Below are 23,853 nucleotides of genomic sequence, written 5' to 3'. Positions count from 1 at the left end.
TGGGATTTGACAATCTGTCCAGGGGGTTTGACACACTGTATAATCTCTCTTTAGTAGGTTTCATTTTAGTAAGCTAAATGGCAGAAGATTTTCATCATCAGATGGCAGCCTCCCTTTTCAATATTATCCCTTCAGTGTAGAATGCAGTCAATCAAAATCTGCTGTGGTTTTGTGTTTCCAGGATGCCCATCTCTTTGACATTATATTTTTAAATGCTCCTGTGTAAATCTATTTTATTTTTGTGCAGGGTCCTAAATGAACACATTACCCTAAAACTGGAGAGAGATTTTGTAGAGATTCTTCTCTTTGCAAAGACCTACTTCCAAGAGGAAGGTACACACACACACACAAACTAACTTTACAATATTGTATTTCGCGCTAGACACATGAATATTAGTACTGTAGATGATAAAACTTGGAGAGGATCCAGAAAAAAAATGATAAATGTTTAGGAAATATAAAAAAACCCTAAATATATATAGCTTGGCCAAATGACAAGAAAGATGGGGTTCATAAAAGATACAGTGTAATCTAATCAAATACAAGTATCTGAAGTTTCTAAACTCCAAGGAGAGGAATATTGTGTTAACTGACATCTCCAGAAGCAGCCCAGGCTGTCAGTCATTGACACTAAGTACTGCTTGTAGAGGACTAATTCAGGAGAACAGGGGTTGGTCAATTAGTTCTAGGGAACAGTAGTTATCCGTTGCTGAATGTATGTAAACATGGATATAGGAAAGGGTAGAAGGTTGAACAGGGGGGAAAAAAGGTATTAGCATGAGGAAGAAGAGATAGTTCTCTCCCTGTTCACTTTCTTCTGCCCTCGGTTTTCTTTTCTTTCCTACCTCTCTCCTTAACCCAATTTCTCTTTTCTGCCTAATCTCCTACAGATCTGAAGCTGAATTTTTTTAAAATCTTCTGTAGTTTTCCAAAAGAATATTAGAGGGGATTCCTTCAAATGTTTTAACAAAACAAATGAGTTTTGAATCTAAGGCTAATTCTGTATGTCATGCTTCGTTCAGCTGTGTGTAGAGTAGGTACTCAAACATACATGGGCTTAAGTTGCAGTGTAGTTGGTGAGGCCTGGTTTAGCTGAGTATAGTACAGACATGTCTGAAAGGTCTGGGTATATACCTGAGTACATACCCTACATGCTCTCTACTCGCTCAAGATGTGCCTCTCCATCTATACTGCTATTTTTAGCCATGTAGTGTTCTGCAGCCCCTCAGCTGCTGGAGCCTTTCCCCTCTGCAGCTGATTTCAGATCTGAACAGGTCTACATAAGAGAGAGAAATAAAGAGCCAGTTCCTGAAGTGGTGTAAAGTGGCATAACTTCATTAAAGTCAATGGTGCTATGCCAATTTATACCAGCTGATGGTCAGGCCAAAGGCTGTACTGGTTACAGAAGAATTAGGATTAAGGGTTGGATGCTGTACTGCGCCACAACTCCATTTAGGGCAGGAGAGGGACAGGGAAGGACCTGGATACAACTCCACGATTTTGAGGGCCATCACCAGCCCTGATGTCACTTAGAACTGCTGCTTTGCAGTTCTGCTTTGCAGACCGGACCCCATGTCAGTGGATAATTGGTGTAGCAGAGCAGAGCTCCAATATGCTCTCCCCCCATCCCTTTCCTTACACTGATAGGGGAATGTGTAGGTGCAGGACCTATACAACCCTGCCATTATTATTAAGGGTTACACATAGAACTCCTTGCACAAGATGTGAATTCACTTCTGTACCTTCAGTTATGGTCTGTTCTCAAGTATATATTTCTTCTGTTCTCAAGAATAATGGATGTTTGGTTCATAGGCATTTCCAAAAGAATTTTTAATTTTTTTTTCATGTTGAACAAAATATTTTTCACTCCAAAATATTTCATTTTGATTTTTAACATTTAAAAATATTAATAAAATTAAAAATAATCTTAAACTCCCCATTGCTCTCCTGTGCAAGCATATAGTCTAAATCACAATCTAGTCTGTTGAATGTATTGCATTACCTGGGGCTCTCGGAGAAAAGGGAAACCACGAACATAACACGAGCAAAGAACGAACAGCAAGGGCAACGGTTTCCCTTCATTGAATTTCCTTTATATGAATCTAGGAAAAGAAAAAGAAAACACCAACGAAACAGATAACGAAGCCCTGATACCTCAGTGAGAATAACTAAGGAGTAAGCACTACTAACATACAAATGTTTCCATTTTGTTTTGTGTTGGAAAATTCGGTGGTGCTTTTCTCATCTCTGTTGATTTTGAATAGACTATGAAGGCTTATCCTGGAGTTATATATTAAGGCCTTTTCACAGTCAGAATTTTTATTCCAAGAAATGTGTGGTGGGATAATATAGATACAGTATTTCCACAATGTGCGGTGTGACATCCCATCAATTAGAAGAAATGAATATATATATATATATATATATATATATATATATTTCCCTGCCTTTACACTATCACTTATTTTAATGCTACAGTCATTTTGAATATGGATGATTTGAAAAAGATTTTTAACGTTTTATTTTCAGCCATTTAGAAGATGAGTTACAGCAATACATCTGAGGGAAAAGCTCATTTTGATCAAAATAATTCTTAACTGGAATATTTGGAGCCCAATTTTACCCTGAGTTACATGCAAGCAATCTCCACTGACATCAATAGGGCGTAATCAGGGCCCAAATCCTGCAAGCATGTAAGCTAGTGCATAACTTTACATATGGTTTAATCCCATTGATTTCATTGGAATTGCTCCTGGATGTAAAGTTATTGACAAACATAAGTGCTTAAAGGATCATGGCTTTGGATTTTTAAGATGTGAAGGGGAATGGACAATGATGGAGATTATTTTGTTTCCATTCAATTATCTATGATTTGCCTACAATGTGCTATAGATTTCTAGGCAAAACTCTCCAGTAATATCAGTTCAATTCTGCTCATAAATCAGTAGCATAATATAGCCCAATATGGGTTTTCTACATTATATAATAAAATAGAGTGATTGTCTCAGAGATGAGGATATTTGTGATCATGTCATGAAAAAGCAGAATTTTACCTTAAAAGATGTTTTTTGCATCTTGAGCCCACCAGTCTGAAGTGACTGGCTACAGCCTGTTAAATCAAATCCACAGAAGGAGTTGCATCTTAACAGTTCAGACTGGTGGACTTGGGCATACAGAAAAACTATTCTTATGCAAGTTATTTTTAATATTCAGCAGTCTATATGTGTATGTTTGGGGTTCCAGTCTCCTCCATCAGAGGATTTGAGTGTACTCTAGGACTTGGGGAGAATATCTGGTTATGTGAATGAAATTTTATTGAGGGATGAGGCATCATAAACATCTTCTTGCTTTTATCTGAGGATCAGAAACAGGGAATCACAAAGAAATCAGTAAACAATGAAATATATTTTGATTGATCACAGACAATATGAAAAGAGAGCTTAGATTAATGCACTCCAAATGTATAGACTGAAGCCACATTAAAAGAATGCCATCAATCTAGAGTAAACCCACATTGTATATTATTTCCCTGTAACAAAATAAACTGATAATCTCAGAGTTTTTAACTGGTATAATGCAGGTCTCAATGTGTTTAGTGTTAATTTCAAAAGATTTTGTTCCCTGATGCTTTCATGTGTTGTTAAAATCACTGCTTGCATCTGGTACAGTCAGTATTAGAGGATAATACTCAAACCAAACATGCAGCTTTTTGACAGATGTTTAATTACAGAAAGTTTTCAGACTGAGAAATCATTTGTGGATCTCCTGTTATTTCAGATGTAACTACTTATATACAAATGTGTACTGTTCTGGCCTGTTATCTTCTGCTGAGTGCTCTGATTGTTGGGTGACAACTTGAAAACAGCAACGTATTTAGTCAAAAGAGTGTGTTAAGTCTCTTTTGTCAGATCAGACACAAGATGGCCAATAAATCTAGAACAAATACAGTAATGCATACGAAAACTTTAGCTGTTATTCTTTATATGTAACTATTTATCATTTGCGTAAGTTCTCCAAAGAAAAGAAAGAGAAAACTAGTCCATCCTGACAAATCATTCACTCCAACCTCATCTTTCACACTAACAGCCATGGTTTATATTCTATATTCTTATATTCTTTCACACTAAGTTTTCCATGGCTTATATTCTCCTTCACTAACTTAAATGTAAGTAGTTTTCAAAAGTTTGATTTACTCTTTTATAAATATAAAAACTGCACAGTAAAAACACTTCTCCAAAGATTCTTCTTTCTCTTACAGTCCTATTGCCTACGCTTCAGAAAGGTTGGGACTTGAATGAAGATGGAAATCATGGATGAGTGTGTATAAAGACATATAACTATTTATTACACATATACCCCAAAGTAGTATACCACCATGTAAAATGGACATTAAATTATTAATAGACATCTGTGTACATGCATATGTGGTGGAAAGCAGCTTCTTTTATTCAAGGAGAGAGGATTCTTTTGAACCTCTCTCCAAGCTTTAAGGATACCCACCCTTCCTCCTTTCCATTTCCCTAGAAAAGATGAATGCCTCTCCTGTCTAAAAACATTAATACCACTCCTATAATGCCGGAAGGTCATAACGGCATGTGAGGCAAATCGCTCTCACAATGGTTGAAATGCACCCCATTGCAAAAGGCACAGCACAAAACTTAAGCAGGACTTAAGGTGGTGCTTAGGTCTTGTGCTGACTGACTACATTGTGACAAATTTCTTCCACGCAACAAATGTGTGTGACACTTTTCACTGTATTCCCCACCAGCCCTATAGAAAGCCAGTTTAACTCATTATTTAGGTTCTGTCCCTGGTTGACATTACACCACAGATATGAAAACTGCAGAATAAAAGGAATAGCTCAATACTTAGTGGAGATGAATTAACACGTCATTCACCATGACAGAACTCTGTGCATATGTCTGAGGCCAACAACACTGTTCTTAAAGACCATATGCCATGGAGGAACTGGTAAAAAGAATATCAAGGGATGAAAACAGAAAGAGAGTAACAAATAAGAAGTATTTTGAATGATATGCACTACACTTTTTAAATAAATATTTTAATTCTATTATTGGCATTTACAAGTAGAAAGCATACAGTATGTTACAAATTTATCAAAAGGTGAAAAATATGGATGTTACATAAGTAACAAATGTAAAAAAAAAAGTATTTTTCTTACCTTCCCTGAAAGTAAGAAAACTATTCAGCATAGGAAAATATTGATATCAAAAACACAGTTTAGGTAAAAAAAAAGTCTTTACACAGTACAATAGGATCTTCAGGTCCGCAGGAACACATGAAGAGTTTTGTGAATTTCTATTTAGCCTACACATTTTAGGGGATTCGGAACAAACAATAAGCTATTGTAAGTCAATCTGCGAGGAGTTTTCTCTCATATCAGCTCCAAAATGCTAGAGTGCAATAATTTTTTATACAATAAATAATTCTTCAAAAGTTTCTGTCTCAGAAACTTGTGTAATGCAGAAAATGGTCACATGGCCTAGGCAGTGCTTTAATAATAATTATAACACTGATCAGAGTGCTTTATGACATCTAAGCACTTTACAGATGTTAGCTGATGAATCCTCACAACACCCCTGTGAGGCTGGCAAGTAAGTATTATTATTGTCATGCTCCCATTGTACAGATGGGGCAATTGAAACTTGAGAGATTGAATGATCTGACCCACGGCTGAGCTGAAATTAGAACTCAGGAGCTCCTAGTATCTAGTCTGGTTGCAATCCATTATATAGCCTCTGTAGGCTATACTATCTGTTTGATCTGACAACTTCCAATAATTTCATGCCAGGGGAAGCACTGGGGGAGTGCAGGGGTGGGGCATAAGACTCCAAAATATTTCATAGTGATTCAGAAGCTCTCACACAACTTTGTCAATGAAAAAAATCCTAAAGTGCTGGACAGGTTGAGCCGCTTCTAGCACCTCTTGTATGGATAAAACTTACAGCACTGTTGCTAGCAATTACTCAAGCTTATTTCTTCCTTAAAGTTTACACATAGAGGAATTGCAGGATATGGTAAGTACATTTTCTGAGAGACTCTAATAGTGTAATTCCTTCATTCACCCTCCTTCTTCCATGTGTCTCTCAAGGGAAATGAAATCCTCAATACTCTTGCATTGCAAAACAAGTTATTAAGTTGTAGACAATACACACACTCCCCACAATAAAAACATCTGAGCTTATTTTCAGATCAAAACATTATTAATTTAAAAATCACAAACCAAACAATGGTAAATAGGAAACCCTTTTCAAATGCTGCATGCTGAATGTCTCGTTTTTAAAATACAATGCATGCATGAGAAATAAATTCACCCAAGCATAATTAAATTAAAAATGTTTTAAGTCTGTTTCAGCAGCATAATGGTTATTATTTTTAAAAGTCTCCTCCAACCACACTGGCCTGGGCTTAAAATGCTGACTTTCACTTATCTACAACCATACAATGGTTTCACTGTTTCATGATTTTGCATTTTGACAATGCTAGAATATGAAGTCTATACATATTGTTCTGCTTCCCCATCTTTGGAAACGGGCTTTGTTGTACCACCTTTGCTTTCTTCATTTGTGTTTGCTGCTGCTGCTTTTTCTGGGAGTGATGCCAAATCTTTAAAAACATCCACATAATGTCCAAAACCTGGACCCCAGTTCAAAAGGTTGTCCCAGTTGAAATTTCCAGTTTGCTGTCCAAGCTTTATGGGCAATGTGTTCTCAGCAATATTAGATGTTGTTGCTTGTGCACCTACAGGCCCACCCTCAGCTCTCCGGCCAGGGTACCTCCTAGGCTTCAGCCTAGCACCATAATTGTCTTCATCATCTGCATCTGACTCATTGACTTGAGATAATTTGGGTATTCTGGATGTGTACACCATAGGCTTGTCTCTATCATACTCCATTTCTGAGCAAGTGAAAGACTCATGGGAGTCACTATCAGATGATGATTCTGGAGCTGGAATACCATCAGCTGGATTCCTTGTTCTTGACAGTGGCCTTCTGCAGTCCTCCTCTGAAGAAGACCTTCCGTGATCAGCACTACAGATGCTTGGATTTCTAGGGCGAGGAGTGTTAAGTCTTTCCACCTCTTCAATAGAGAGTCCTACAGGAGGAGCAGTCTCCAGAGGAATCTGTCCTATTGGTTGCTTTAGGCGACTTCCTGGTCTGGAACCATGAGTTGCCATGGTCTGGGGACTCTTACTTCTTCTCCCTAGTCTAGTGGCATAGTTAAAAATTCCAGGCTGGCAGACATCATTGTGCATCTCCAAAGGACTCCCTTCTCTTATTGACAGATGAAGTTCCCTTGCTGGACTGTTTCTGTAGAAAGCTGATGACTTGGAGAATGGAGCAGGGCTGTGACGAGACAAAGGGTTGGGAGTAGGGCATGCAGAGTGGCTTAAGGAAGTTGTCCTTAGTCCCTGACTGTATGAAGGTTGATAAGTCAAGCTGCTTGCTCCCAGTGGCATTGGGGACTGCCTTGCAAAGCCTAGTGGGCTATGCCTCTGGATAGAGAATTTGGGCGTGTGACTCCGGAACTGCTTGTAGTGCTGAATGATGTCTGCGTCTGAAGGAGCAATGCTGCTTGCATTTTCAATGTCATAGTGCTCTATCTCAGGTTCAGGGGAAGCCAGAGGGGCACTGGGTATAGTCTCTGTATTATGGGGTATGTCTGTCTCATCATAGATGAGGTAAGGGTTTTCTCTTTCAATTATATCAGGTTTAGGGTTCCCTTCAGGCTGCTTCCTGACAGTCATGTCATCGCCATAGGGTGGAATGTTGTCAGGATCATCAAATGCAACATTCTCACTCCCTTTTTTCTTCTTTTCCTTTGTTTTCCTCTCCTCCTTTGGCACTTTTGTCTTCTTTCCCCTACACTGATTACAGAGGATCAGGCTAAGGACAAGCAGGGCAAGAACTGTAGCACAACTGCCAACAATAGCAGGAACAGCCCAGAGTGGCAGAGAGAGCTCAGCCGGGTGAGGGTGAGGGACGCATATGTGTCCTCCATTGATTCCACCCTTGCACACATGCCCCTGGGCACACAGGATACCAAGACAAGCCACTACAGTCTCACATGTTCTTCCTGTGTATGATTCAGGACAGCTGCAGGTAAATCCAGAATGCGCACCAGGTTCACAGCTGCCACCATTCTGGCAAGGGTTGGAGGCACAGGCTCCTGGAGGGACACATTTATATGCATACCACTGGTTAATGCACATTAATTCACCCCAGCATGGATTGCTGGCACAAATGTTGGGACCTCGGCAGCCAATCTTCACAAAGGGGTCCGTTTTGGATATGGTAGCAATGCTGTGCTTTCCACTGAAAGGAAGGCTTTCTCCACGGTACTTCACATAGGCAAAACAGCCATCAAAACCTAGGGAGAAAGAACAACAGTCACTCTGGCACCTCAAGAGACAGTGTCCACACAATCAAAACAAAATTCCAATGTTCAGTGTCAAAAAGGAATCTCACAGAATAGTCACAATATGCAAGGTGATTTCTATGATTTGTAGAAAAGTTCCATACAGTGCATACTCAACCCTTATAATGCAACTGTTCCTGTAGTTTTGTAAAGGACCAACATTAAAAGCAGCATTTTGGATAACCCAAGAATACAATAATCTTTATTTACTGAAGTCAATTTAATCAGTATGCAGTGTCTCCTGCAAGTGTAAATTAGTAGGCCAAGTTATGCTCTTAATTACACTCAAGAAACCTTATTGATTTCAGTATCATTGCAGGGGTGTGACTGAGGGCATAATGTGTCCCAATAATTTTAGCTTTAAAAATATTTTGTGTTTCATTTAGGTGAACAGATAATTATCTTAGTTACACTAATATCAATCTGGAGTAATCCACTGAATTCACTGGAGTTAATGCAGCTTTGCATCAGTGTAATTGACATAAGAATTGGGTCCACTGCCTTCTCAGGTTTAGCCTCAAATTTTAAGAACTTACTTTCTTTTGGTAGTTATTTGCCTGGGGGTATTTAATGAGTCATTTGCTCATAAACTTTTTGATAAAATCTCACTATCACTGCAAATGGAGCAAGCATGGAAACCTGCTTTGAGAAAAGTGTTAAGGAGCAACAGGAAGGTTAAATAAAGAAGGATCATTCTAAAGAACTTCTAGCACAACATTTACTAGACACTGTTAATGGTATTTTTTAAAAATAAATATTTTTCCCATACTGTATACAGAGTGATGGAAGATAATGACAAGCAAGCAGTTAAATAATTTATCTGAACATTATTCTCTTTGAATAGTCACTTTATAAATGATTTCAAAACATCTTGCAAAAGGCTTTTTTTAAAGTCTGCTAAATAAGGAGTTTGAGAGAGCTTGAGGTTTTATTAATACAAGTTCAAAACCGCAGGTTAACAAAAACATGCTTAGGTCAAAATTTTCAAAACTGCATCCCAAATGTAGGCATCTCGTACTGAAATACATGGCCTTTTTTTTTCAGAAGCACAGAAAAACGCTGATCATCCCACAGCCCCCAGTGCCTCCAGTATGTCGGAAAAATCAGGTCACTTTTATGTAGGTGCCTAAATATGGAGGTGTAGGCACCCAAGTTTGAATATCTGAATTCAGTTTTTAAATGTAAAATAAACATACATTGTATTGCACAAGATCCATTTTCGGCTTGGAAATCATCTGCTGCAAGCTTTTTAGCTTGGAAATAAAGCTCACACCAAGAGAAAAAAAAGCTTCAGATTAAAAAAGGCATTTGCAAACATACACATTTCTGTCATCTGGTGACAAGATTAGATGTGAGCTTCGAAATAGAAATGAATATTTTTGTGACTGTCACCTGAGTCTCTAAACTGTGCTGTGACCCATCGAGATGCTGTTTAAGGGTTACATTTTCAGATCTTTATTCTAATTTTGCTTTTCATGGAAACAGAATTATTATGCTAAAATACTGAGTAATCAATGGGTGACTGAATTTAGGAGAATCATACATTTTCTTCCCATATAACTTCTAAGTTCACCAAATCCATTATCAGATTACAGACCCCTTTAATTAAAGAGATGGTTATGCGATTGGGACTCCTATGTCCAATGACTTTAGATGGAAACCATCCATAATCTTGCCAGGAATGCATATATGCCAAAACACTAGACTGAAATCAAATTTATAAATTCACTCCCTGGTAAAAAATATGCATGAGCATAGTTCAGACAATCAGTATTTAAAGTCCCCAAAAGGAATTTCAACATGTGTTCACTCTACAGCCTTAATTTATAACAGAGGTTATTCCTAAAGCCACACATCTTCATGTCATCCAAGATCTCAAACCTTCTTTTCCCTCTGATTTTTCCCTTATCTCTAAATCTGCCTATCACCCTTACCTTGACCCTGGCTTTGCTGAAGTCCTGATTCATGGCTTAACAAATTCATGGCTTGTCTAATGCAATTAATTTTTTCTGTAGTGTTTCTAACGTCCCACTCTTTAGACTGTAAATATTCCATTGTGCTATAGCCAGAGTCCTCACCTCTATTGCTTTAGGAAGCAGGATGTTCATGGCTTCATGCCTCTGAATCTAACAGGTTTGGGTCTAACACCATCTCTTAACTATGACCCAGGTTTTCAGAATTGTGAAAGCAGGTAGGGCTATATTATCCCTGGTTGTTGTGTCTTCAAGGGAGCAAATCCTCCCAAGAGCAGAGTAGTGGGATGCAAGTGGTACTCTTCCTCTGTGCACACAGGAGTTCAGGGAGGGATTGTGCTTCCCTGAGACACAGTCCTTTGCAGCAGATCCTTGAGGCAGTGAAGCTTTGTATTGACCTTTACTCTCTGGTATGGCTATTTGAGACAAACCAATCCATAATTTACACATCTAATTACTGTGAATGCACACACAGTTGTTGTAATACACACAGATTATGTGCGTGCAGAAGTCTGAAAATTTGGCTCTGAATATCTGGCTATATACCTATTCTACAACTCCAATATTGGCTTTCTCTCGGTCTCCTCCCTGAAGCTTTCAGAAGTTAGAGGGTGATTGGAGGATAATTCTTTCACTAGTTTCTATCTGGAACTCTCTCCTCAACTCTAAGTCACTGAGGGTTTGTCTACACTGGCACTTCATCGGCAAAACTTTTGTCGTTCAGGGGTGTTAAAGAAATACTCCCCCAAATGACTAATGTTTTACTGGCGAAAAGCACCGGTGTGAACAGCACTTTCTCAGCAGGAGAGACAAAGCCTCTGCTGCTCTCTCCTGCCGAAAAACAGCAGCTACACTGCGTGGTTTTTAGCGACACGTAGGGTGACCAGACAAAAAATGTGAGAAATCAGGACAGGGAGTGGGGGGTAACAGGAGCCTATATAAGAAAAAGAGCCAAAAACTGGGACTGTCCCTATAAAATCAGGATATCTGGTCACCTTAGTGACACGGCTGTAGTGTAGCCATAGCCTGAGTCACAGCAAAACTTAATATCTCACTTTAAAACCTTCCTTTTCTCCTTAGGATTGATTGTCTCTAGAACGCATTGTTGTGATGGCTTGTTTGCAGGAAGCTATTCAAAATAAATTGCATCTTATAGAATATAATAAAAATGCTTGAGAAAGAAGTAAAAAAATATGAGTGCCAATCGAACGATGAAATATAGCAGTTTTAAATTACAAACAATAAAAGAGGAGTAAACATTTCATTCATTACTGATGTCTGAGAAAGTTTCAACAAGTGTAAATATTATCGTTGGAGGTGACAGATTGCAGATATTTATACTAACATCGCTATAAATTGTGGAGGACTCTTTAAAGATGCCTAGCATAGAGATAAATGGTATGAATATTGACTCTGCTATGAAATAGCAGATTTAGTCAAGGCACACTGGATGGCAGGACTGACTTTAGATTTCAAAGGACACTATTTTAAAGACTGTGCACACTCTGATGTCAGAAATGAGAGAGTAGCTATTTTCGGTGTCAAATATGTTATGATCAGAGATGCGAGTCATATTGTATTAAGGATACTGCCAAGTTTTACACACATGCTCTTCCTATGTCATGGCAGTGATAGGTTTCTTTTGTGAAAGAGCTGTGTTTTCTTTCATCATTGCTCTAATATTCATTTTTGCCTATTTTTATATTTCTGAATAAAGGGGAAATTGAGGATTTAGGTTCAGGTTGGGAACCAAGTAAAATGGAGGATTTGCTTGTTTCATTCCTGGTGGTCTCTTTCTGCCAGACATATGATCTGTAGCAATTGTGATTGTGTCAGGTCTACTTGGGTTTCAGTGCATTATTGGATTTACAATATTAGATTTACAATATTGGACTGCCCCCCATGTATGTTTTTGTCTGCCTCTCCTAGTACTTCAGAAATTTTCAAACATCTGAGTTCACACAGAGTTCTATATCTCCTCTTTGTAAAACTTTGGTAAATCCTACACAATGTAATCCAATGAAAAAGATTTTGGAGTGTGCATTCCTAATGCAAGCCAGACTGTCAGAATTTGTTTATTTCTCCATCGGTCAATGTGTTAGGAGTTACTGTCCTCATTTTTCTTTATTCCTGCTTTGCTCCAAATTTCTCTATTTTTTAATGCATAGACTGTGGTTTGGTCATAAAACACGTATGTAAAAAAGGATGGGGTCAGATATGGCCTGCATGCAATTTCACATCACATCTTGCATCAACTCACCATGAGTGGAAGTCATTGTTTACATTGGATATTGTCAAAAATGTGAAGTGTTAACTTTCAACAGTCAAATTACTTTATCTGGTGACAATCTTTTGAGTTAGTCAGGTTTTCAATATGAAGACTGATTTTTAAACATATGTCTGCTCTGCCAAGCATACCTCACAGTCTGCAGTTAAAAATCATGTCTATCTTTTCTTATCACAAGCAGAATATCAGCTAAAAAGTTGACTAGTTCTGTTATCAGAGTCTTATATTGATGCTTTAACTCTCTAAGGGAACTGATTTATTCTCAACAGTTTTACATTGTTCAATGAGTGTTTCTTATTGCACTTAGTTTCTGTTTCTCAGATGAAGAAAGAGGAGGATTTACTTCTGACAGCAGCATAAAGCAGAAGGAAGTTGGAATTGCAGAAATCATTGTAATCACATTAATGACAGGCCAAATAGTGCAGTTCTTACTAAACCCCAACTGAGGCAAAATTCTCATTTACCTGGGTAAAACATTTGCCTGGATTTGCAAGATTTGGACTAAAGTAAGAATATTTCAACTGATATAAGGAAAATAATAAGATTTATTCACTGTCTCAGATTAAAGAGACACAAAGAGAAATATGGCAATGACATAGGCTGTCATACAGTATTATGCATTTTTGATCCTTCAAAAACTAAACACATTCCTTTGAAAACAAAAACAAATTAAAATACGTAATAAAAGGACAAATCTTGCAGTCCTACTCAAGAAAAACTGTCATTGATTTGAAATGGAAGTTTTCCTGACTCAGGGTCTGTAGGATTTGGCCTAGTAATAATCCCTACAATATTTTTTTAAAACATTTAGTAAACGGGACCCCCTACTTGAGGTCACAGGTGTAAATCGACCAGTGTTTCATATCTACATAATTCACTCCTGTCGGGATGATGTTTTTAAAAGATATATACATATGTGTATGTGCATTCTCTTTTTTACCTGTCTCGGTGCTTCTGGGAGCGTGACTTGGTGGGATTCCTCCCAGAGAAACTGTAAGAACGTTAAGTCCTCCAAAGTCTTGTGTGACAAGGAGAATCTCTCTGCTGTAGATCTTGTCAATGGATACAACAGTGGCAGATCCATTCTTTTCAATAAGGAGGGAATGCCATTGACCATCTGCAGTGTAAACTTCAGGAATATTCCTCTCCACTTTCCCAGCAACTCCAGCATCAGATGTGTAATGCACTTTGCCACTCTTTATCTATAAAGACATTGGAAAAAGGCAAATGGTATATTATTAAAATTACAACGATGCACCACAAATAAAACACAATGGCTCAGGGTACCGTTTGATCATTATAACCCAAATCATTTAACTGTTATAAAGGAAGGGGGAAAAAGCAATGACCATTTTAGTCACACAAATAAATGCCCCTAATGTATGAAGCCACCTGAATTTGCCTTTAGTGAGATTCCACATTTTTTTCTTTTAAAACCAAATTATTTTGCATTAATATACAGAGAATACACATGATATGGGCACTACATAAAGTCATCATTTCTGGTACAAAGTAAGATAATTGGATATAGTCAATAGTATCTTATATGTTCTTGTTGAAGAAATTCAAAATGGTGAACAATTTTTCCTTGAAAAAATGTTTGTCTTTGCCAAACTGATTGGTGTCTGACTGATATTCCCTTAGAAGTTCACGGATCAAATGCTCTGAGGTCCATTGAACAAAACATGTTTTTGCGCAAGCATTTCCAAGTGCTTCTTTTTTATTATAAGTGTCTGTTTTCAGAACAAACAGACACTTCCCTTGCCCCAAAGAGCATGCATCTAGTTTTCATTTTGACAGCAAGTAAGAGTAACAGTCAGTTAGGAGCAGAAGGGATAAGGAAAAAGCAACAAAATCATCTGATTACTCAGTTTAGACACATGCATAACAAGATGGTTCAATTTTCCTTGTCTCACTCGAAGCAAGCACTTGAAGAAGTATAGACACTGATAGCATTTGTGAAGTTCCGTAAACATACTACAGTTATTTCCATGAAGAATAAAGTTACCCAATCAGAAGTGTGAGGTGAAGCACTGGGTAGCATGATGCTACTGCTCTAGTTTCTAGAAACTGTTAAGCATACGGGTGTTCTATCTTCATGAAAGAAATAATGCATGATGCAGGCTGAAGAGTTTGGGTCTTACAGATTAGATCCCCATCACAGCTGTCAGAACATGCACATGTCTTGGCAGCAGTTTGAAATGAATGACTGCTCAAAGGACTAGAACGTATCCAGCATATTTTGCCACTTGGGTCAAGTTCATTTTCTAGATATACCTGATAAGTCTGATAGATTATGTCTGATAGATAAGTCTGATAGTTAATGGATACCTTTTTAGAAAACTTCACAGCAAATCAGAGTATCAGAAAATGTTTGATTTAGAATGTCTTTAATAAAGCTCTGCAAAAATAGAAAGGGTGCTTTTGTCTTTGCAAACCCAGGTGGCATATGTCTGAACTACCCCTCAATATAAAAAGAATCCCACATTTGGAATGTCAGCCACATAGACTGTAATAACGAAACCAACACCATTTGCTAGATTCAAAAGTATTCTTAAAAAACCTCATTAGAATGAATATGTGGTTTTTACATGATGTGAAGTTTTGCACTCTGCTATATTTCAATTAGTTCTTAACTTTTGTTATTTGGTCTTTTAAAGATGAAGTGGAATGGAGACCGAAGAGTTTGCCTTTTATTTGTCAATTATGCAAAAAGAAAAAAAATCATATGACCCAACATTTTCAATGCCCACTGAAATACTAAACCCCAGAACTGTAATTTTTAATGCCACATTACATAATTCTTCTACCTGCCAACAACCAATACATTCCCCAGTGATTTATTACCCTTAAGGACTGTTTATTTTTCTTTAAAATTCCATGTGGCCAATGGTAACAGACACATAAATAACATAATACTGGCATATAGAAAATATAAAATTTCCAGTGACAAGGCTGGATTGTGACTTCTTCAATCTGGAAAAAGGAATGTGGCTCCTAGTTCCTTGAACCACACCATATTTCTAAACTCAAAACAAATGGTTTGTGCTGATAACACTCTGAACGATCCCATTTCTGGGTTTTATTTAAATGGTAATGAGACTGGCAAATGAGCTATAAAGAAAAGCATGAACCGCTAAGCAAAAACAAACAGAATCCAAAAGATGATCATCTAGATGCACTGTTAATAGCCTAAGAGTTCCCTTTACTGAACAAACAGCTTTTTATTCTTTTACATCTATGTATTTTGCTCTATGATTCTTTCCTTTTTTTAGTTGCAGTGATGATTTGTGGGAAAGATTCGTGAACAAAAGAGTGCAGTTCTGGCATGACAACCTGGTGATGGTATATGCCCTCCAATTCACTCAGAGTGATGAGGCCAGTGAGATATCTGCCCTGAAGCGTTTAACTTATAATATTTGTTTTACTGCAAACATGTGCCCACGATTGAAAACAGCATAGCCAAGACTTTGTCTTGATTACAGGTGGACAGAAATTGAGACTTGGCAAACAAGGAACCTGACGAGATGCAGCTGGCCCTTTGGAACCATGGCTCATGACTGCTCTTGGTTTAATGCAGAGATCTGTAGCACCTAAGACATATGTTGGGGTTTCAGGGGATTGAATCAATTTCAGAGGAGGGTAAGTGTGCCTATGATTTGGCCCATTCTTGAAGATCAGGTACTGTCACTATTGCATGGTGGGCTGGCATAATCAACCATTGCCGCTCGCTTATCAGATACGGTATTTTGCTGCAGGACAAAAGGTTACCCAGATCCTGCAGTGGGTTTTGGTTAGGACGTTGTTAGTGGTCTGGCTTCAAACCAAAGGCCCTAGGGAGGATCCCCAATGACCCACCAGTATAGAGATTCTTTGAGTTTGAGTTCTTCATCAGATATGCCAGTGCGGCCAGCCAGTGTCCTTGTTAAATGCTGCATTCCTGATGGTATTTTTGGAGCATTTAGAGTCAGTGAATGATGCCTGGGTCATTAAGGGATACTTTTGGTAGGGCTTTGGAGTTTAGGGACATAAAGTGAGGGGAGCAATAGGTCATCTGGACCGTGAGGATGTCAAAAACAGATCAGGGAGGGCAAGGTGAGTCCAGAGAGCTGCAAGAGAATGGTGAGGCAGGGATTAGCCCAGTCATGGTATTAAGGGCTTACACAGTAGTTGCCTGGGGATAGGCATCTCTTTCTTCAGTGTGAGAGGAGACACTTCACAAAATTCCAGCTTGTAGCAGTCTTGAGAATGGGGCCTACAATGATGGGATTCCTACTAGTGCATTTGGCTCATGCTCATTCAAGATTGGAGCAGTGACATCTGCGACCCAACAGTAGGGTGACCATATTTCCTTATGCTGAATACGAGGCACCTGGTAAAATTATTCATATTCAAGCAAGTCCAACAGCAATCAATCAGAACTATGCAGTACAAACGTCCAAATTAACATCAAGTTAACTGAGTCCCTCTTAAAAAGAAATACTGTGTAGTTGGATTCTTTTTATTTACCTTATCTTTAAGACTTTAGGGTTCACATGGGGAGGGGCCACACACACACACAAACACACACGAGAGGTGACACATCCACACTTCCATAGATCTCTCACACACGGGGGAATGGGGGGAGAGAACAGTCAACCCAACCCTCCCTGCCCAGCAATATCTGTCCTCCATGCCTGGCTGGGCTCCCGGGACAGACTTGCCACTCATGGTACCTGGCGCCGCATGTTCCTGAGGCAACACATGACCCCCTCCCCATTTTTCTGCCAGAATGTGGACAGCAGTAGCCTTTAGGCACTGTGTGGGAGTGAAGGGACAGGAGCTGCTTCCAGTTACAGTGGAGGGTAGGGAGGATGACCTGGCCCGTGACTTTGCAGAGCTCATCTCTTCTCTCCTAATCCCCGCTCCCCTGTGGCTGGAAACAGCTTGTCCCTTCCTTCCCGCACAGTGTTGAAAGGCCATTAACACTTCCGGGCTGCTGCTGGCCATGGACATAACCCAGCCGCCTTCTGACCCCTGGCTACAGCATGGGCAGGAATGGGGTAAGCCCTAAGGATGAATTGTGCACCACAACCCAGGGACCCTCACTGCAGGGGCTTCAGCGAACCTGGCCAAAGAGGTGGCTTAGCAGAGAAGGGAGTCTGGGGGATGGAGCAGCCCCGTGCTCCCAGGGGGCAGGACCCAGGGCAGTGTGTGTGGGGGGGAGGTGAAGAGGGTGCTTCCGTGGAGCCTGCAGGGTCAGGGCACAAACAGGCTGGAAATCACTTCCCCCCACCACTCCAGAGCTTAGCTGAGGGCCAGAGAGGCTTCCCCGTGCCAACGCTGTACGGAGCTCTGGCACTCAAGGGCTCCGCTCCTCCTGGCCAGTGCACCGGGCTGGAGGGTCTTGAGCTTTCCCAAGGCACTGGCCCAGCCAGAGGCAGTGGGGGAAGAAAGGAGCCTGCCGGCCAGGCTGTTGGTGAACTGAGCACTCTGACCAGGGGCTGGTTCTCTGTACAGCGCTGGGAGTGGGACGCGTCCCACCAGGCGGGATATGGAGGAGCAGCGGGGCTCGGGGAGGGGCAAAGGGGCAAATGGGCAGCAGAGGCGACACATAACCAGCTGCCTCCTGGCACCTGCCTGCACTCACCAGCCACCGCAGCTCGCAGCCAGTGCCAGCTTGAAATGGGATGGAGGGCAGGGCCCTGCTGGCCCAAGATCCAGCACGTAGAAGGGGGCTGTGCTGACAGACCAGCAGGAGGATCAGCCGGTCCCATGTGCTTCAGCTTTGCCCCCCCAGCCTCGCACACCCACCCCCATCGTCAGCCGCTGGTCCCTCTTCTCACCACTAGTCGGCGAGCAGCTGGCAAGCAGGGATCCAGCCAGCAACAGGACCTGTCAGTACTGATGTGGGGAGACAGAAAATATGGGACAATTTGCCCATTTTTAAGAAAAAGTCAAGACACCTGCAGGAGGGCTTAAATACGGGACTGTGCTTTAAAAACAGGGCGTCTGGTCACCCTAACTAACAGGGAATAGGGGACGGACGGGTACAGGCAGTTGGTTGTTGGCATTCAACTGCACACAAGATGTACATGCAGCCCCTGGTTGAGAATCAGAGTTCAATGGTGTGAATGGCTAGTTTTACTTTTTAAGCCAATTTTCAGGAACAAGGAATGGGGTTTTGTTTTGGCATGGCATTTCACCTCTTATACTCTTTGGCAGCCACAAGCAGCCACTAGACATGAATTCTGTGCATAAGGAGAAAACAATTTGGGATTTTATAGGTGGGCTGACTTAATCATGAAGGTTAAGAGAGATTTAAGGCAGGTCAAGGACCTCGGGGGGGGCGGGGGGTGAGGGAGAAATACTACAGCAGAGGATATGGGAGTGGCACCACAGGTTGACAACAGCTGAAGGTATGTAAAGTGGGAAGTCAGGGACCAGGCATATTTTTAACCACTGTTAAGGAAGGAATTGTTAACTATCTGGGAACCTGGTTGGGTGGTGGAGTTGAGGCAGCCAAATGAATTGCTAGATCCTCATTTTGGCAGGTGTCTGATGCAGGTACTCATTCCATAGGTCTAGTTCCCAAATGAACCAGAATTGGAAGTGGAACTAGAGCGAGGAATGCCCTAAAGAAGCTGCAGAACAGGGGTTGCAGATCCTAACATCTGGTATGAGGACACAACCCACTCTCCTTGCCTCATTATCCTCATACAGAGGAGCAAGGCTGAGTCCCAGCAATGGGATGCGACCAGATTTGGAGGGCTGATGGCAGCTTTCAAATAGGTGGAAATGATTAAGGAAGGAACAATGACCTGCACTGTATGATTCATTGCTGGATACTTCCCAGATGAGTTAACAAAGTCAATTAAACCACATCTCTCGCATCTTGTCTTTCTTCCTGCACATCTGGGATAAAGGACCATAATGATCATTTGATCTCCTGTATGATACAGGCTATACAATTTCACCTAGTAACTGCTGCATTTATCCCATCATTTCTGACTGAGCTAGAACAGATCTTGTAGGAAGACAACAAATCTTAATGTATAGACTTCAAGTGATGGAGAATCCATCATATCCCTTTATAAATTGCTTCAGTGATTAATTACCCAAACTGTTCCCCCTCCCCTTTTTACTTATTTCCAGTATGAATTTGTCTAGCTTCAGCTTTGAGCCACTGGATCTTATTATGCCTTCATCTCCTACATCAAAGAGCCCTCTGAGTCACAAAGAGAAACCTAATTATGAAAGTTCACCGAATTCTCCAACTTTTGTCTAAACGAAAATACTTGCAATCTTGATGGTCCTGATTCATCACTGTGTTACTCCAGTTTTATCCTGTTGTAGTTCCATTTAAATCAGTGAGTTGTAATGGGTAAAATGGAGTAAAGCAGGTGTGATTTAGGTACTGTAGCTTATTTATAACATGTTCTAGTATTGAAACATTCAGATTTTTACCACTTTTCCATATGCTTAATATCTTACCGCTCAAATATGTTAACAAGCCACACAAATCAAGTAACCAAATAATTTTGAAGGTGGGCCAAAATATTCAGACTCAGATTACAAAAATTAAGCACTCAAATAAGTGGCGTGACTTTCAGAAGTGCTGAGAATTCACAACTCTCAGTGAAGTCAATGGGCCTCTAAACTCAGGCCAACAAGATTGATAATTTTGGCCACGGTACATAGGGCATCATACTACCAGAAGGAAGAGCTGGATTTATGATTTGATCTCAAGCTCTGACTTTTCCACACTGAGAAAAGCAAGGCCTGATAATACTATAGAGACGATCCTCAGACTGCATTTTCATGAAGGGGTTCTGAAAATCTCTAATTGCCCTGGACAGGCAGGAAGACAGACAAGATACAAGGAATGTGGTTTAATGAGAATGCAACTTTATTAACTCATCTGGGAACTATCCAGCAATAAATCATATAAGGCAGGTCATCATTCCTCCCCTAATCTGTTCCACTTGTTAGAAGGCCCCCCTCTCACCCTTCCACAGCTGGTCCCCAGCCTCTGGCTGGGAATTCACCACCCTCCCTTCATATGAGGATTGAAGGACTAGGAAAGGGGTTTTTCTCCCCACTGTACTAGACATTGGGAGCCCCAACCCTATTCCTCAGCTTCTTTAGGCGATGACTTCCCCTAAACTTCCAATTCCAGTTTGTCAGGGAACTGATAAACCATCAGATGGTGCCTACACTGGGCACCTGCCAAGTTGTGAAAACCTGAATCATACCTATGGTCCTATCCATCAGGTCCCTGGGCTGCTGTGGGAAGAAAAAAAAAAAAGCCTCCACCCCACCCTGATCAATCTGCTAATGAGGGAAAAAATCCTTTCCAGTCTCCAAAAGGCAACTAGCACCATATGTATAAAACAGACCCGCAAAAACAAAAACCCAAACCCCTCCCCCCCCCAAAAAAAACCCCAGTCAACCCCCTACCCCAAACAAATAAACAAAGAACAGCCCTACACTAATCCCAGGGATGGAAGAGTAGATCTGCTGGTCAGTAGTGGTGCGTAGGCTTGTATGTCCTCCCCTCTGTTGCACAGGAGACTATGGACTTCCACAGAACTACTGCCTTACTCACTCTCAGCTACATCCTCCTTCTCCCCTCTACAAGGAAGCCAGCTCTCACAAGAGGGAGAAGGGCTGGTGAGGGGGGGGGAACCCCCTTTGAAGGGGACATAGCTCTTTTCCGCCTATAGCTTCAGATGATGACCCCCATCTCTGAAGCTGCTGGGGTGCATTGTTGCTGCCTGCACCCATGCTGTAGCTTCACCACTGCTAAAAATGATGGGCGTCCTAGTGTAAACAAGCCGCTAGCACTTTAACCACCAAAGCCTACTTTGTCTTTTTTTATCATGCTTACGAAGGTTGCCTGCCAAATTTCCACTGTAGGCAAAATTTAAGCATTTTATTTATTCCCATCAAGTTAGTCTTCACTAGGCCAAGTTTGCAGAATTGAAAACAAGATCTCCTCAGATGTTATGAATCAAGGGGCACAACTTGCAGCTAGGGATGCATAAAATATGGCTCCTGACTACTGCTCTCTTTCTGTACATATAGGGTGAGGGCAAAGTAACTACCTGCAGCTTTTCATTGTTAGGCAACAAAAAGCTATCAATTTTTATTCATCTAACAAGGAAAATGCAAATAAAAATAAATATATTTTAATGAATTTGTTTTTATACAATAATGCTGTACAATTATATGCAAATGAAGTACTGATTATGGGGTTTTTGGAAGTTGATAATGCAGTCCTTTTTGTCAGAAAAGTTGTGAACTCCTGGTAGGAATGGAAACCAGGCAAGCAGACAATATCCATGCTGGCTTAGGAACAGAAAATGTGGTCTTATGTAGGAGTTACTCTAAATGTTGGGAAAAAAATTGAAAGAATTCCAGTAGTCAAGGAAACTTGGAGCTTGCATCTATCCAATAAAGAGGTTTGCCAACATCACTGCTGTACTCATTTAGAATTATGACTAAGTGGATTGAGTCATAGCCAGGGACTGAACCCATCAGTTTCTCTTGAGAAAGGTAACTTATTTAGGGCTAAACACTTGGAAAAAACTGCATGGAGCTTAAAGCACTGATTTAGCGGCACATCTCAGAATCATGTAATGTTTGCCTTTTTAACATCTCCATTCTGGTGAAGAAGATAAATTCCCAAGAAGAGTGACTTTATGGATATGAAATAAGATTGTCTGGTGTGTATTGTGTTAGTATGAATTCATGAAAACTTGTTGGCTTGTGTTTGGTAGTCTGACAGGGTGGTGGGGGAGTGTCTGAAGAAACAACATAGAATGCCAATAGGAAAAAGGTTTGCACACTAGAATGCAACTTAATAGTGTTAACAAATATGGCAACAAATATGTTCACGCTGGCCTTAAAGTAGACATTACTTGGAGTCTAGACAAAACTGATTAGAAACAAAACCACTAAGACCTTCTGATATCTTGGAAAATAATGAAAGAATCGCTGAGAAGATGAAAGATACTGGAATAGCGCCTTGCAGTAGTCAAAGCTGTAATATTTTATAAAGAAAAAGACAAGGGAAACAGAAGAGGTGATTTAGATCACTACACAGCAGGCAGTCCAATCAAATCAAGTCAGCATTAGCTTTAATCCTACCTTCACAGTAGTGTAATTGCTGCTTTCCTGGATATGAATTAAAATTCCATTCTCATTCCTTGTCCTGAATTTCACTTCCAAATGGTTCACACTCAGAGGCTCCAAAATGGCACCTTTAGTGCCATATTTCATCATGTACTCTCGTTTCTTATTCCGGCTCATGTGGTAGTCAAGGCGTCCTTTGCCTTCTAATGATAAGGCAGTATCGGCAGTAATATCTAGGACAAATATAGGAGGAAGCGTTGAGTATGCTTTATCTAATACTTTTGTTGGGGTAAAGTAGGTGGGAAGAAATAGGAGTGTGTGAAGCCTTGGCTTCAACCGTATACTCTTTGGCCACTGCAGCTGAGCCAGCAGTGTTGTGTGAGTGTGAGTGAGACAGAGAGAGAGTGAGTGAGTTATCTTACTGTTAGTATAGAGCAGGAATAAAGTAAGACACCCTGGGATCAAGGAAAACAAGGAAGGAATTTTGGCTCTGTGAGCTACAATTCTTTCTTGTTATACCCCTGTTTCCCTTTGCTCCGGACAGTGTCCTTGGGATAAAACTAAACTGTATGCTCTTCAGGGCAGGAACAATGTTCCATTTGTTTTGTAAAATACCTAGCACACTTTAGGTTGGTATAAAATAATATATAATATTAATTACACCGCAAAAGCCTCAAAATCCTACCAGAGATGCAGCAAAACTCTTGTAAGCTAGCACGACAGCAGCATATAAATAATCAAGACAATAATGGAATATGTAAGAAAACAGAGCAGGTTGACATGAACAGAATGAAATGATTTTCACAGAGCAATCACAAAAATATATTAAATCTGAATACAAATTAATTAACTTGCTATATTATGCACTCCTAGCTATATTATGTAGAGCCATTTGATTGCAAATTAATAATTGTAGACATAATTATGGTCTTTTTGAAAAAATATGGTCTTGTTTGTATTTATATATGTGTTTTCTTATTTGAACTTCTTTTCCCTACCATATTCAAAGTGACGATAGGGCAAAAAGTCAATGTGTCA

General features: G+C 40.2%; 1 protein-coding gene across 1 annotated transcript in view; it reads right to left on the bottom strand.

The window, feature by feature from the left end:
• Window positions 1–5,046: 5,046 nt before the first annotated feature.
• The window catches only part of FAT4 (FAT atypical cadherin 4), a 224,037-nt gene continuing 205,230 nt past the window's right edge, over window positions 5,047–23,853 (bottom strand). Inside the window, exons 15-17 of the mRNA XM_048847280.2 lie at window positions 22,831–23,048; window positions 13,640–13,901; window positions 5,047–8,391 (exon numbers count right to left, since the gene is read on the bottom strand). Coding sequence (XP_048703237.2) covers window positions 6,518–8,391; window positions 13,640–13,901; window positions 22,831–23,048 — 2,354 coding nt within the window. The 3' untranslated portion in view covers window positions 5,047–6,517. The remainder of the gene's footprint in view (window positions 8,392–13,639; window positions 13,902–22,830; window positions 23,049–23,853) is intronic.

This window comes from Caretta caretta, chromosome 4 (assembly GCF_965140235.1).
Source record: "Caretta caretta isolate rCarCar2 chromosome 4, rCarCar1.hap1, whole genome shotgun sequence".
Taxonomy (NCBI): Eukaryota; Metazoa; Chordata; order Testudines; family Cheloniidae; genus Caretta; species Caretta caretta.
The sequence above is the reverse complement of the archived record's forward strand: the minus strand, read 5'-3'. Positions and strand labels throughout refer to the sequence as shown.